Source organism: Notolepis coatsorum (assembly GCF_963971535.1).
Source record: "Notolepis coatsorum genome assembly, chromosome: 5".
Lineage (NCBI taxonomy): Eukaryota > Metazoa > Chordata > Actinopteri > Aulopiformes > Paralepididae > Notolepis > Notolepis coatsorum.
In genome coordinates, this window is record NC_140169.1 from 177,785,611 (window position 1) to 177,800,316 (window position 14,706).

At 46.7% G+C, this 14,706-nt stretch overlaps 1 protein-coding gene across 1 annotated transcript in view; it reads right to left on the reverse strand.

The window, feature by feature from the left end:
• Positions 1-14,706, reverse strand: part of LOC311227983 (contactin-associated protein-like 5) — a gene marked incomplete at its 3' end in the record, with an annotated part of 332,216 nt that overhangs the window by 104,700 nt on the left and 212,810 nt on the right. Inside the window, exon 16 of the mRNA XM_084313868.1 lies at positions 3,871-4,110. Within this exon, the coding sequence (XP_084169994.1) occupies positions 3,871-4,110 (240 nt within the window). The remainder of the gene's footprint in view (positions 1-3,870; positions 4,111-14,706) is intronic.

The following is a 14,706-nucleotide window of genomic DNA, read 5'->3' on the forward strand; positions in this document are numbered from 1 at the left end:
GCGGGGTGTATTAGAAGGCTATGGTGAACAGGTACGTTTTTAGCTTATTTCTGAAAATATTAAGAGATCTAGCTTCCCTAATGTCCATAGGTAGTGTGTTCCATAACTTTGGTGCATAGTTAGCAAAGGCTGCATCCCCGATTTTCTTTAGACTGTGGCTTGGAACCTTCAATACTAGATGATCGCAATGTTTATACTTTGTATATAAGGAGGAGGACCTTGAAATCAATTCTAAATGTTACCGGAAGCCAGTGTAGGTTATTTACTTGTAACTTTGGGTTTGATCCAAGGAGTAAGTTGCCCCATATTGCTCTGTAACATTTCTCTTTTTGTTATAGGACCAACTAGTAGGATTTCAGTTTCGTCATCCATTTGTTTATTGCTAAGAGACAGGCGGAAATGGAGTTTATAGCTGTGTGATAATTTGGTTCAGCGGAGATGTACAATTGTGTGTAATCTGCATAACTATGGAAACATACATTGTGCTTTCTAATGATGTCTCCTCAATGTTCAATGTTCAATGCAATGTTCAATGCAAGTAAAGCACTTTAAACTTTATGTATTTTAGGGGTTTGGGGGGCTAGCTCTTTTTAATATAAATGTCAGATTGTTTTATTTATTTCATAGATTTCTATGCATTTCAGGAGTTTGGGGGGCTGGCTCCCCCAAATAATTAAATAACATAACCCTAACCTAACCCTAGAACCGAAATAAAGTTTAAAAAAAATAGTTACAAAATCCACCCATTTTCGCCCACAAACCGGCCAAAACCGGCCAAATATTTCTCGCGGTCGCGATATGCGCTCCCGCTTCATAGTTTTTGGTGCCCTTCTGTGCCCTACTGAAGTGCTGGGTCTAGATACGCCCATGAGTACCTCCACAGCTAAAGAGATTGGTTTTATCCGGTATCACAGTGGCTAAAAAGCTGATAGCATCACAATGGTTTCAACCGGAAAAAATTTGCCGGAAGGTCTGGTCTCTTACATATCTCGATGTGATTTATCAAGAAATATCTACAGCAAGAATTTTGGGTCTCAATTAATCCAAAATGACTATGTGGTTAGAAGTGGTGGAGAGAATAAAAGCTAGCATATAATGGTAGTGTCTGGTTAGGAACAAGTTATAATGGTTGGATTATCCAATGGGGGGTCCGGGAGGGGGGGGGGGTACGAGCTAGAGCATATGTGTGTAGGTTTTTAGATAACAGGTATTAGGGGTATATCCAGTATAAGACATTTGACTAAATGGTAATTTCATTGGATATGCACTGTAATTAATGCTTGTATATCTTATCGTGTGTTGTCATGTTTGTTTATATGTTTGTTTAAAAAATAATAAAAAAAAAAAAAAAAAAAAAAAAAAAAGGGAAATGTGTCCTTGAAACTAGTCAAATAATTTACCAGTGCAGTAAGCAAATTTAGCTTGGCAAGATTTCTTGAAATAAGTCAAACAAATTTAGGGTTCTCTCTCCTGATTGGATAAAGTGGGAAGGATACCAGACATTTTCATTTCTGTTTGCTGCAGAGCGGAGGGACTGGGATGATGTTACAGACCAAACAGTCTACTGTATATGACAGTGATGGCTGTCAAAATGTAGAGCTACTTATTTTAACCAAAAAATAACTGCACATTAATCGGAGGGTATGCTTCATGGAGTGTTAACAATAATCCAGTTGATAACGCTGTTGCAGTTTACAGCATCCCGTACTCTCCATGGAACAGTACATACATGCACAATTGCACATACTTATCTGTTTTCAACCAGTATTTTTAATTGGGCAATTAACTTGCCTATGTGGGCTATTACTTGGATTAAGGGCTGTCCTCGACTAAAGACATTCTCAGTCGACTAATAGTCATTGAAGGAGCATCCACTTAGGCATTTGTTTATTTGTTTATTTATGGATCCCCATAAATTACATGACAATGACTGCTATACTTATTTTATTTTATACTTGTCTTTTTTGTCTAACACAGTCTCTGGAGCGTAACAGAAAGAAGCATTTTGTATAAAAGTATTCTGTACTTCTGTATGACAACTAATAAAGAAACTTGAAACTTGAGATATTTGTATAATTGAACAAAACTAAAATGTTTTACCAACACAGAAACTACCATTTGCAATGCCTCTCCACGTGGTCGTGAGTTAACTTGTTCTTGCATTTTTATATTTTGTAAATGTTAATTTAAAAGAAAGTTGAAAGTTATATAATTGTGTTATTTTTGCATTGTATGAAAAAAAACGAATCTAGTTTAACAAACTCTCTGCACATCACCCCCATTTAAAAACAGAAAAGGAACAGTAACTTTTACTCTAAGCACATTTTCAATTAGTTCATTTTTACCTTTATTTAGATCAATAATTGTACTTCCATTTGAGTACTCTTTCCACCTCTGGCATTATGCTAATTTCTAATGGTGGAAGAGCTGGAATGGAGCATTTTAAATTATGCAAAACACAAATGATACTGTATGAACTCTAGAGTGAACAGAGCCACCACCACATCAAGGACTGACAGGGAAGTACGTACAGTATGTACTGTTGCCATAACAACTCCAATTTGTACAGGGCTGCTGCACTGTTGTTGCAGTTTTTCTCCCTGCCCAGGAGGTACTCCTCGGAATATCCAGGAAACAGGAAATTGAAGTATTTTCTAAACCTGGACCTTCATTTTCCATAATTTATATGAATAATAGGGACAAGATGTTTTGTAATTGGCCAAGTATTGAGAGAGATCGCTTCAGCCGGCAGCCGCAAAAACGGGCTGCAATTTAATCACACGTGGCAAACGTGAACATCAAAGTACGCCAACTAAAAGAGAGACCTTCTTCCGGTCTCTGTTCATCCATTCCACTATTGGCATGTTTTCTGATGTTTACAAAATAAACCGTGAGGGGAAGAACAGGCCCGTAGGTTTGTTTACTAACCCCCTTACCTCTCCTTGAATGTCACAGTGAATGCAGGCTTGTAGGTATATTTACTAACTCCCTTACCTCTCCTTGAATGGCATAGTGAATACAGGCCTACAGTCGGTCTGTTTACATCTGTATACATCAAATGTTGAACCTCCTCCATCACACTGCTTTTACACAGTCTGCCGTCAGACTCTTGTAACGTTAATACAAGGCATTTACATTTACATTTAGCTGACCCTTTTATCCAAAGCGGGTACAACTCTGTCAGCTAAATAAGAATGTCAGAAGACATATTAGCATAGTAGGTAGTAATATAGACATGGTAGATTTAGTAGCAAAGTGCATGATAGTCAAAGACAGTACAAAGGTTATTTTTTTTGTTTTGTTTAGTTTTTTTCAGATATTGATTGAAGAAGTGCTTTTTTTGTCGCTGGTCGATAATTGCTCGGGTTTCAATTGTCCCGACTGTGGTGGGAAGTTCGTTCCACCATTGTGGCGCGAGGACCGAGGAGCAAGGACAAGAACTTTGTGGAGCAAGGACGAGACTATAGGGAAGGACTACAGTCTGTCAACACTATGGTTGGGCACCGAAAACCGGTTCTAATTAGGAACCGGTTCCTAACTTCCGGTTCTGGAACCGGAAGTAACATATCTGCATTTCGATTCTTAAAAAAATAAAAGAAATTAATTTTTTATTTTTTTTACTTTGTTAATTAATACCCTAGTTACAGTACAGCAACCAAATTAAACTGTATCAAGTGAACTAAAAATGTGGATAGTATGAAAAAAAAATTAAATGTTCAAAAAAAAAAAAATTCTCCTGCGAAATAAGCTGTGACCTGCACCTCAAATAATCTGAATTGAGAATCGTTCAGAACAGGAATGATATGGAGAATCGGATCGGAACCGGAATCGTTTAAATCCAAACGATGCCCAACCCTAGTCAACACCCACCTTCCTTACAGGAGGGTCCCCCGTACGCGGACTGGGAACAGTCGCAGACGTAGCCGCTGTTCTTCTCCAGACACCTCCCTCTGTTGTGGCAGAGGCTGCTGGAGCCGCTGCAGTACCCGGGGCAGCCGGAGCTCACGCCCGGGGTCATCTTGGCACGCTCCTCCAGGTCAAAGTTCACCCCGTTTGTGGTCAGAGTTCTGATGCAGCCCAGGAAACCCCTCTGCCGCGACGCCGTCCCTCCTGGGGGACGAGGACGTGTCATTAGTCATTCATAATGTCGGGCATTAGGCACTTCAGACTGTAAGGACATTTGACATGGCTGATTCTATTGCAAAAAAAAACTGGTCTATAGAAAAGATTAGATACAAATTAGGGATGTCCGATATTATCGGCCTACCGATATTATCGGCCGATATCGGCATTAAAATGTGATATCGGAAAATATCGGTACGTTTTTTTTTTTTTTTTTTACATTTCTCTAGAAATGATGTCCGATATTATCGGCCTACCGATATTATCGGCCGATATCGGCATTAAAATGTGATATCGGTTGATATCGGTATCGGAAATTAAGAGTTGGACAATCGGTATATCGGTATCGGTAAAAAAGCCAATATCGAGCATCCCTACTACAAATGTATTGTCATCGTACAGCACTAGTAATAATAATAATAATAATAATAATAATAATAATAATAATAATAATAATAATAATAATAATAATAATAATAATAATAATAATAATAATAATAATAATAATAATAATAATAATAATACATTCATTTTATATAGCGCCTTACATTAGGCATCTCAAAGCGCTTTACATACACATGGCATTATAGCATGCGGACAAACACAGTACATGGACAAACACAGTACATGGACTTTCACAATGATGACATGGTGGGGATAATACAGAGAGAGGGAGAGCTTAGAGACAAGACAGAGAGAACATCTTTAAATAAATAATAATACTAAAATATAGGTGTGTACAGATGTGAAAATGTAAGTGATGCAGGGGTTGGGGGGTCAGGAGTGAGGGTATGCAAGATTGAACAGGTACAGTACAGTACAATTGTACAACAGTACAATGAAAATAAGTTGGCATCTAACCAGAGTGCAAAGGTAACAGTAAAGTGGACAATGTACAAGTGATTAAAATGGAATATATATATATTGTGGCAGATCTCACCCCCTCCCCCCCCTCTCATGGATATGTGAAGGATGGGAGATATTATTGCCACGGAAGGAGTAGAGACAATTAGGTAGCTGATTATTAGTACTGATAGAACACACCTGTGCATTATTAGTTCACCCACATCTCACGTGCACACACCCCAGACCCATACACACACACTACAAAGCCACTAGGTTAGTCAGGAGTAAGTTGAGTGGAGGTGAGGTTGGAGTTGTGACATAGAGAGATAGATTGAGATATTCGGAGTTGTGTAAGGTGAGAGGTAGTGAGAGGAGAGGTGAAGGCGAGAAGGTGTTCATTGTGTACTGGACCCTGGACTGGCTGAGAAACCCCCTTGTGTACTGACCCTGGACCGGATGACTACCCTGAGTATTGAACAATCCCTTTTTGTGTACGAGAGGCTATTTTGTGTTTTTGACCATCGGACTGTATTACGACCATTCTCTTGCCTATCGAACTGGATTCTTACATTTACATTTACATTTAGTCATTTAGCTGACGCTTTTATCCAAAGCGACTTACAAGTTCTGTACGACAAGCCATCAGGAAGAGCACAACTCTATCAGCTGAGTAACAATGTTCATCAAAGTGTTGAGTGCTACAGTGTAGGTTAGTTTATTAGGACAGGGTTAGGGTTAGACAGTATGGTTAGTTAGGGTTAGATTTTTTTTTTTTTTTTTTTTTTTTTTAATTCAGATAATGGTTGAAGAAGTGCGTCTTTAGTCGACGGCGAAAGATTGGACGTGTTTCGGCTGTCCTAACTGGGGTGGGTAGTTCATTCCACCATTGTGGGGCAAGGACTGAGAATAGGCGACTTCTCTTTGATGACCCTCCCGGAGCTTGGATAGGAGTAGGTCTGAGGATTCTGCCCTTATTCAATACATATTCTTATTGATTGATATTGCTCTTGTGTGGACATTCGAATTTGTTTGTATTTGAACCATGGCGAGTCTGAAACCCACCAGGCTTGTCACAATATATATATAAAAATTAGTACTACTGAGTAAATAGGACAATCTGATGTATGTACAGTGTTACAATAATATTATGTACAGTGATACAGGTAGAGTAGGTAAGGGATATATACAGGTTAGGGCTGTCCCCGACTAAGGATTTGGATAGTCGACTTTGATTGGCCGAAATTAGCCGATAGTGTGAGGATTGGTCCAAGACCGCACGCTTCCAGGTACCAATTACCTTCACGCACCTGAAGTGAGTTTCAAATCAGCTCGGTGGAGCCCTTATATACTCTGGGGTTCTGAACGTTCTGTGTCGGGTCGTTTTGGCTTACCACTAGCTGCTGCTTGTTTCCTCCCGTGTTGTTCCCCGTCTGTTCTCCAGAACGTCTTTGGAAGTCGCCGCTGTTTGCTCCTCTCTGCCATCCGTTGGATCTGTGCCTCGTAGACCGCTTTGCGCAATTGCGCTTTGGTGAGTTTTTGGAAACGTACTTTTTTGGATGCTCTGTTTTTTCCTCGCATTTTCCTGGACTCGGGACCTTTCTGTTTTTTGTGTGTTTTGGTAAACACTGAAGATGTGTCACTTGTGTTAGTACTGGACTCAGCTAAATAATACTGGACTGCCTCGTATTCCATATGCTCGTTTGTTGACATTCTCTCTCTCTCTCTGTTCCTCCCCGAGTGGATGTCCAAGTAGCTGCAGAGCCACAGAGTCAGAGGCGCAACGCCACAGTGCCGTCTCTGCTCTGAGCCGTGCTGCAGAGCCGCATAGCCTACTCTGCCCAAGAACATTCTCCCCTTGTGTCTTTTGTTGTTTTTGCTCTTCTCTGTTTTTGGAAATAAATACACCCTGGTTTTTGGCTAACTCTGAACTACCTGTCTGTGCCGTGCTGTTGGGGTTGTTTACAAACCATAACATTACGACCCGACCATGTCGACCCCAGCCGACACAGACAGAGTTAGGGCAGCGTTGGCGGTCCAGATCCAGCTGACCAACGACCACACCCAACAGTTAGGTGCGGCTGCGGCTGCTGTGCAGGACCTCCGGGCCCAGGTCCAGCCTATTCAGGATTCTCTTGACACTCTGTCCACCCAGCAGACTACCCAGGGTAATCAGCAGGCTGATATTCTGCACCAGCTACAGGCTCTCAGTGCAGCATTTAACACCCTGCTTTTAACCCCAGTTGTGCCAGTAGTCCCAGCCAGATCACTACCCGCCGCCGCAACAGACCCCGCACCTCCCGACCTCGCACCTCGGGAGCCCCGTCTCTCCAACCCACGTTTGTTCGACGGTAACTTCGAGGATTGTGCCACGTTCATCATGCAATGTGAGTTGGTTTTCATTCATCAACCCAGCCGGTTTATGTCAGAGGGAGCCCGAGTAGCTTACATGACTAACCTGCTCACAGGCCGAGCAGCACAGTGGGTCACTGCTTCCTGGTCTATGAGGGCTGATTTTCGTTTCTCATACCCAGACTTCGTGGGAGAGCTCTGAAGGATTTTCCACCACCCAGCTCGTGGCCAGGACCCGGGAGCTCGGTTGGGCACCTTCCGGCAGGGCAGTGGCAGTGTCACCGACTACGCGCTGGAGTTCAGACTGGCCGCAACCGAGAGCGGTTGGAATGATCGGGCGCTGCCCGATTCTCTCGAGGGCCTAATCAGCCTCGCCATTCGCATCGACGGACGCCTCCGGGAGAGAAGGCGTGAGAGAGCACGACTGGGACCCCCAGAGGTTCCCCAGACCCCCCGTACTCGTGACTGTTCTGCTGACCGTCCTGCCCCCTCCGCGACTGGTGGCCCTTTTCCCTCCCGAGCTGTGACCAGGGAGGAACCCATGCAGCTGGGACGCACCCTCCTTAGCCCGGCCGAACGGGAGTCCAGGCTCAGGTCCGGCCTATGTCTCTACTGCGGCCGGGATGGACACCGTATCTCCAATTGCCCTACCCGGCCAAAAGACCAGGCTCGCCGGGACCCCGGGAGATCCTGGTGAGCCGTTTTTCCTGTTCCCACACCCGTGCACCACCTAACTGTCTGACGAGCATCACCCTAGCCTGGGCGGACCAGCGGGCGACAGTGGGTGCACTCATTGACACGGGTGCTGATGAGAGTTTCCTGGATGTTGAGTTTGCCACGCAGGCCAACATTCCACTTGAGGACCTCGAGAGGCCCTTGGAGGTTTTCGCGCTGGATCAGCACGGCCTGGCTGACATCACTCAACGCACCTGTCCTGTCCTCCTCACCATTGCTGGTAACCACGTTGAGAGACTCCAGTTCTTTATTACCAGATCCCCTCTTGTCCCAGTAGTCCTGGGTCGGCCCTGGCTCGCGCTGCATGAGCCCCACATCGCCTGGTCCTCCGGCACCATCATGGGGTGGAGCTCCTCCTGTCATGCCCAGTGTCTTCAGGCGGCGTCCAGTCCTTCGCTCCGGAGTTCCCCTTGTGTGCCGCCCTCGGACCTCTCAACTATTCCCCCCGAGTACCACAACCTCGGGGAGGTTTTCAGCAAGTCCCGGGCTCAGGCCCTTCCTCCTCACCGGCCTTACGACTGTGCCATCGATCTCCGCTCAGGGGCCCCCCTTCCCGACAGCCGCCTCTACAGTCTGACCGTCCCTGAGAAGGCAGCGATGGATAAGTACATCTCTGAGTCCTTGGCAGCAGGCCTCATTCGGCCCTCGTCCTCCCCGGTGGCGGCCGGTTTCTTTTTTGTTGGGAAGAAGGATGGAGACCTTCGGCCCTGCATTGACTATCGCCAACTCAACGAGATCACCAATAAGAACAAATATCCTCTTCCTCTCATGAACTCCACCTTCGAGCCCCTCACCCAGGCTACCGTCTTCACCAAACTGGACCTCCGGAGTGCCTACCATCTGGTCCGTATCCGAGAGGGTGATGAATGGAAGACCGCCTTCAAGACTCCCAGGGGTCATTACGAGTATCTGGTGATGCCGTTCGGCCTCACCAACGCTCCGGCGGTATTCCAGGCGCTCATGAACAACGTCCTCCGTGACATGCTCGAGGAGTTTGTGGTGGTATACCTGGACGACATCCTCATCTTCTCCAAGACTCTCGAGGAACACGTCCAGCATGTCCGCCGAGTACTGGAGCGCCTCCTCCACAACCGGCTCTTCGTTAAGGCAGAGAAGTGCCGTTTCCACTCCGACTCCATCGATTACCTTGGCTTCATCGTGGAGAGCGGCCTGACCCGAGTCGACCCTCGCAAGATCCGGGCCGTGGAGGAGTGGCCGGAACCCACCTCTCGGAAAGACCTACAGAGCTTCCTCGGGTTCGCAAACTTTTACCGGAGGTTCATCCGGAACTACAGCCAAGTGGCGGAACCACTTACCAGGCTGACCTCTCCCTCCCTGCCGTTTGACTGGTCTCCAGTGGCCTGCGCTGAGTTCCGTTCCCTCAAGAAGAAGTTCACCACCGCCCCGGTCTTGCTCCACCCAGACCCCAAGAGGCAGTTTATTGTGGAGGTGGACGCCTCGGATACTGGACTAGGGGCTATCTTGTCTCAGCGGTCGGCGACGGACCAGAAGGTCCATCCGTGCGCTTTCTACTCTCGTCGTTTCCTTCCTGCCGAGAGGAACTATGACATTGGCAATCGGGAGCTGCTGGCGGTAGTGGCTGCCTTGGAGGAGTGGCGTCATTGGCTGGAGGGGGCCGAGGAACCGTTCACCATTTGAACGGATCATAAGAACTTGACGTACATCCGTGCATCCAAGCGCCTCAATGGCCGGCAGGCAAGGTGGGCCAGCTTCGGTTCGACTTCTCGTTGACTTTTCAACTGGGTCCCGCAACACGAAGGCCGACTCTCTGTCCCGGTTACACTCCAAGGGGGCTCCAACCACTGAGGACCCGACTCCCATCATCCCAGAGGTCAGGGTGGTGGGAGTGGTCACCTTGGGCATCGAGACCGTGGTCAGGCATGCCCTACGTTTCCATCCCGCTCCCAGCAACGTACCTGTTCGTCGCCTCTTCGTCCCCGACTCAGTCCGGTCCCGGGTTCTCCAATGGGGCCATACCAGCCGGTTTGCCTGCCACCCCGGCGTTCACCGCACTTTCTCCTTCCTGGCTCGTCGATTCTGGTGGCCCACCATGAGGAACGACGTCAAGGAGTTTGTTCTGGCCTGCACGGTCTGCGCCCGCAGCAAGGCCTCCCACCAGGCACCCTCCGGTCTATTACAGCCACTTCCCATTCCGAGCCGCCCTTGGTCCCATGTGGCATTGGACTTCGTCACGGGTCTTCCACCGTCCCAGGGAAACACAGTCCTTCTGACTGTGGTGGACCGGTTCAGCAAGGGGGTCCACCTCATGGCCCTTCCCAAGCTTCCCTCAGCTTCCGAGACAGCGGACCTCCTGACAAGCCACGTGTTCCGCCTCCATGGTTTCCCCCAGGACGTCGTCTCGGACCGGGGTCCCCAGTTCACTTCCCAGGTATGGCGGGCCTTTTGCAAGGGATTGGGGGCAACTCGGGGGGGGTCTCGTCTGGTTACCATCCACAGACTAACGGACAAACAGAGAGGATGAACCATGCAGGTTCTATACAACAAAAGGTGCAAAACCAGAGCCTGCAGAATAATGAAAGACCCTCATCACCCCAATAACAGCCTGTTCCAGCTGCTGAGGTCAGGCAGACGCCTGCGAACACCAGCTACTAGGACAGAGAGGCTTCGGCTCAGCTTCTTCCCCCAGGCCATCAGAGCCTTGAACAATGAACACTGAGGGTCACAGAACACTGAACCCTACACACACAAGCACACATTAGCACACACACGACACACACGCTGTGCACACTCGCACACTAGCAGCCACTTTAACATGAGAAAGCACTCACTCATGCTGCACACGCCCACACTTATGGACACAAAGAAAGGTCACTTTAAAAATAGTATATTAACAGTGTATTGCACTACCTAGGGACCTAGCATGTCCTTCATGCTCTGTAAATAACTATGTACAAATACCGTGATGTCTCACTATGTTACCTGTTTATTGCACAATGTTGTCTATTGGATTCTATTATATGTTGTACTACTGTATTGCACATCGTTGCGGGCAAGACCACCCGCATTTCATTGTATACTTGTATGCCGTGACAAATAAAACTCTTGACTTGACTGACTCTCCGTTGTGTTGCCGCCAAGAGACCTGCTTCCTGGAGCCGGTTCCTCTCCTGGGTCGAGTACGCCATCAACTCCCTGGTCAGTTCCGCCACCGGCCTCTCGCCATTCAAGGTATCCCTGGGCTACCAACCCCCTCTTTTCCCTGCACAGGAGTCGGAAGTGGCAGTTCCCTCCGTGCAGAAGCATCTCGACCGGTGTCGTCAAGTCTGGGAGATCACCAGGACAGCGCTGCTCCGGGCATCGGAGCGTGCCAGTCGGGGAGCTAACCGACGCCGGATCCCTGCGCCGACGTACCAACCTGGGCAGAGGGTATGGTTGTCCTCCAAGGATCTTCCGCTTCGATCCACGGCCAAGAAGCTTAACCCCGGTTCGTCGGTCCTTTTGAGATCCAGAAGGTGCTCAGTCCCACGGCGGTGAGTCTTAAGCTTCCTGCGTCCATGCGCATTCATCCCGTTTTTCATGTGTCCCGGGTTAAGCCTGTCTCTCTCAGTCCCCTGATGCCTCTTGCTCCAGATCCGCCTCCTCCCGAGATGGTGGACGGACACCCCCAGTGGAAGGTCCGTCAGCTCATGAATGTCCGACGGCGGGGACGGGGGTTCCAGTACCTGGTGGACTGGGAGGGATACGGTCTGGAGGAACGGAGCTGGGTCTCCCGCCAGCTCATCATGGACCCCGCCCTGGTCACCGACTTCCATCGGTCCCATCCGGGGAAGCCGAGGCCGGGCGGGTCGCCGGGTGGCTCCCGTGGAGGGAGGGGTAGTGTGAGGATTGGTCCAAGTCTGCACGCTTCCAGGTACCAATTACCTTCACGCACCTGAAGTGAGTTTCAAATCAGCTCGGTGGAGCCCTTATATACTCTGGGGTTCTGAACGTTCTGTGTCGGGTCGTTTTGGCTTACCACTAGCTGCTGCTTGTTTCCTCCCGTGTTGTTCCCCGTCTGTTCTCCAGAACGTCTTTGGAAGTCGCCGCTGTTTGCTCCTCTCTGCCATCCGTTGGATCTGTGCCTCGTAGACCGCTTTGCGCAATTGCGCCTTGGTGAGTTTTTGGAAACGTACTTTTTTGGATGCTCTGTTTTTTCCTCGCATTTTCCTGGACTCGGGACCTTTCTGTTTTTTGTGTGTTTTGGTAAACACTGAAGATGTGTCGCTTGTGTTAGTACTGGACTCAGCTAAATAATACTGGACTGCCTCGTATTCCATACGCTCGTTTGTTGACATTCTCTCTCTCTCTCTGTTCCTCCCCGAGTGGATGTCCAAGTAGCTGCAGAGCCGCAGAGTCAGAGGCGCAATGCCACAGTGCCGTCTGTGCTCTGAGCCGTGCTGCAGAGCCGCAGAGCCTACTCTGCCCAAGGACATTCTCCCCTTGTGCCGTTTGTTGTTTTTGCTCTTCTCTGTTTTTGGAAATAAATACGCCCTGGTTTTTGGCTAACTCTGAACTACCTGTCTGTGCCGTGCTGTTGGGGTTGTTTACAAACCATAACAGATAGTCGACTATTAGAATGATGAAAAAAAAATATTATATAATTAATTTTTTTGTATTATAATATATATATATATTTTTTTCATTCGACTAAAAGGTTGGCCGTCGACTATGGCTCCTTTCGATCGATTAGTCGACTATTCGACTAATAGGGGTCAGCCCTAATACAAACAGGAATATATGCAGGTATATTCAGACAGATGTGGATAAATATATATAAATGGTAAATGGTGCAATTATATAGATCTTTTATCCAAAGCGCTTTACAATTTGTTCCTCACATTTTACCCATTCACTCACACATTCACACACCGAGGGCAGAGGCAACCATGCAAGGTGCCAACATGCTCATAGGGAGCAGCTAGGGGTTACGTGTCTTGCTCAAGGACTCTTCGACACGCTGCCCGGGAGGAGCGGGGATCCAACCGGGAACCTCCGGATTACCAGACGACTGCTCTACCTCCCAAGCCACTGTCGGTATATATAGTTTGTTTACATACATTGCTTACAGCTTGTGTTATATTATGTTTTATTGTATTTTCTTTTTTTGTGGCCATCTCGGTCTATATAACCTATTGTCAATGTCATAATTTGTCAAGTATACTATTATATACTTATTGTTTATGTGTCTTCTAAGCCCATAATAAAAAACATCAAATCAAATCAAATCAAATAAAAAATATAGTATTATTGTACATGGCTATCATACAGTGTTGTATGGGCAGACTATAGTTTGAGGTAGGTAGTTATGAATGAATGAATGAATGAAAAAGTTAAAATAAAGGAATTATAAACAAAAAGTCAAGAGCAATGCATTCAGTTAGCAGACATGTCCAAAAAAGGAGTAGAGGGAAGCTAAGCTTATTGATCCCTACCCCCTTACAATTGATTATGATCAATTGGTTATGATTACAGTATAAGGCAGTTGTACACAGTGAAGGCAGCAGAGTTCAGAGTTTGTACAATATAGGCAACAGAGTCTATTTATGTCATTCACTTGACCTTGACTGAATATACCGGTCAGATTAATGGATTTCGAGTCCAGCCTCCTTCCCCCCCCCCCCCCCCCCCGCAACAATAATAACAGTTTATATTGAATAACTCATATATTCCCATGTTTATATATGGTTCCTGTCTACTTGCAGAATGATTATGGAGGTGAGGGAGCCATAATATATAGGGTTAGTCCGTGCCTTCTGTTGCACAGCATCTACAGTATAACTACTTTATAGGCATAATCTCCAATGATTTATATTCGCCATTCGTTGTAGCGGGGCAGTATACACAAATTATTCTTGTTATGTTATGACAATCTGTACTGCGTCTCAAAATAATTGTTTTACCCAATAACACAGTGCTCTTTTTTCTCACATTAATCATAATGGTTTAAAAGGTTTTTCCATGGCTTTCATTTGTCAGTCATTCCATGCCTCTACTCAGCCAACTAATTTCCAAGATAAGCAATGACTCTGTAAGTGCAGGAATAGTTTGAACCCAATTCAAGCACACTTTTTTAAAATTATATTCATGTCATCCTTCCAGGGACAGCACATTAAACACAGATGTTTTATTAACCATAATTATATTGTGTGAGTAGTGTGAGGTGATGACTAATGTGTTGCCCACCGAGCAGTGGTGGCTGGCCAGTAGCGGGGCGCTAAGGTTGTCGCCCCACATTAAGAAGAATCACATAGACCAAAATGACTTTGAATTTGAAATATATATATTTGTTTAAAAAAAAATTATCTACTTTTTCTCCCATTTTTTCTATTTTTCTCCCATCCCAATTTCGTATTGTCCAATTCTACCCTCCCCTGTCTCGAACGCTGTTAGGCCATGCCTCCCACAGGTCGGCTGCAATGTGGACCAAGCCTTGCATCACGTGTCCCTTCCGGTACACGAGGAGGCAGCCGTCGCATCTTTTCACCTGAACAGCGCAATCTCTCAGCGGCGAGGGTCTGCGTGGGAGGGACACGGCGCCCTGGTTGCTTCCTGATTCTGCTGCGCAGGCGCACCAACCGACCTGTAGGAGTCGCTGTCCACAACGTCCGATTCCCACCCACCAGCTTCCCACCC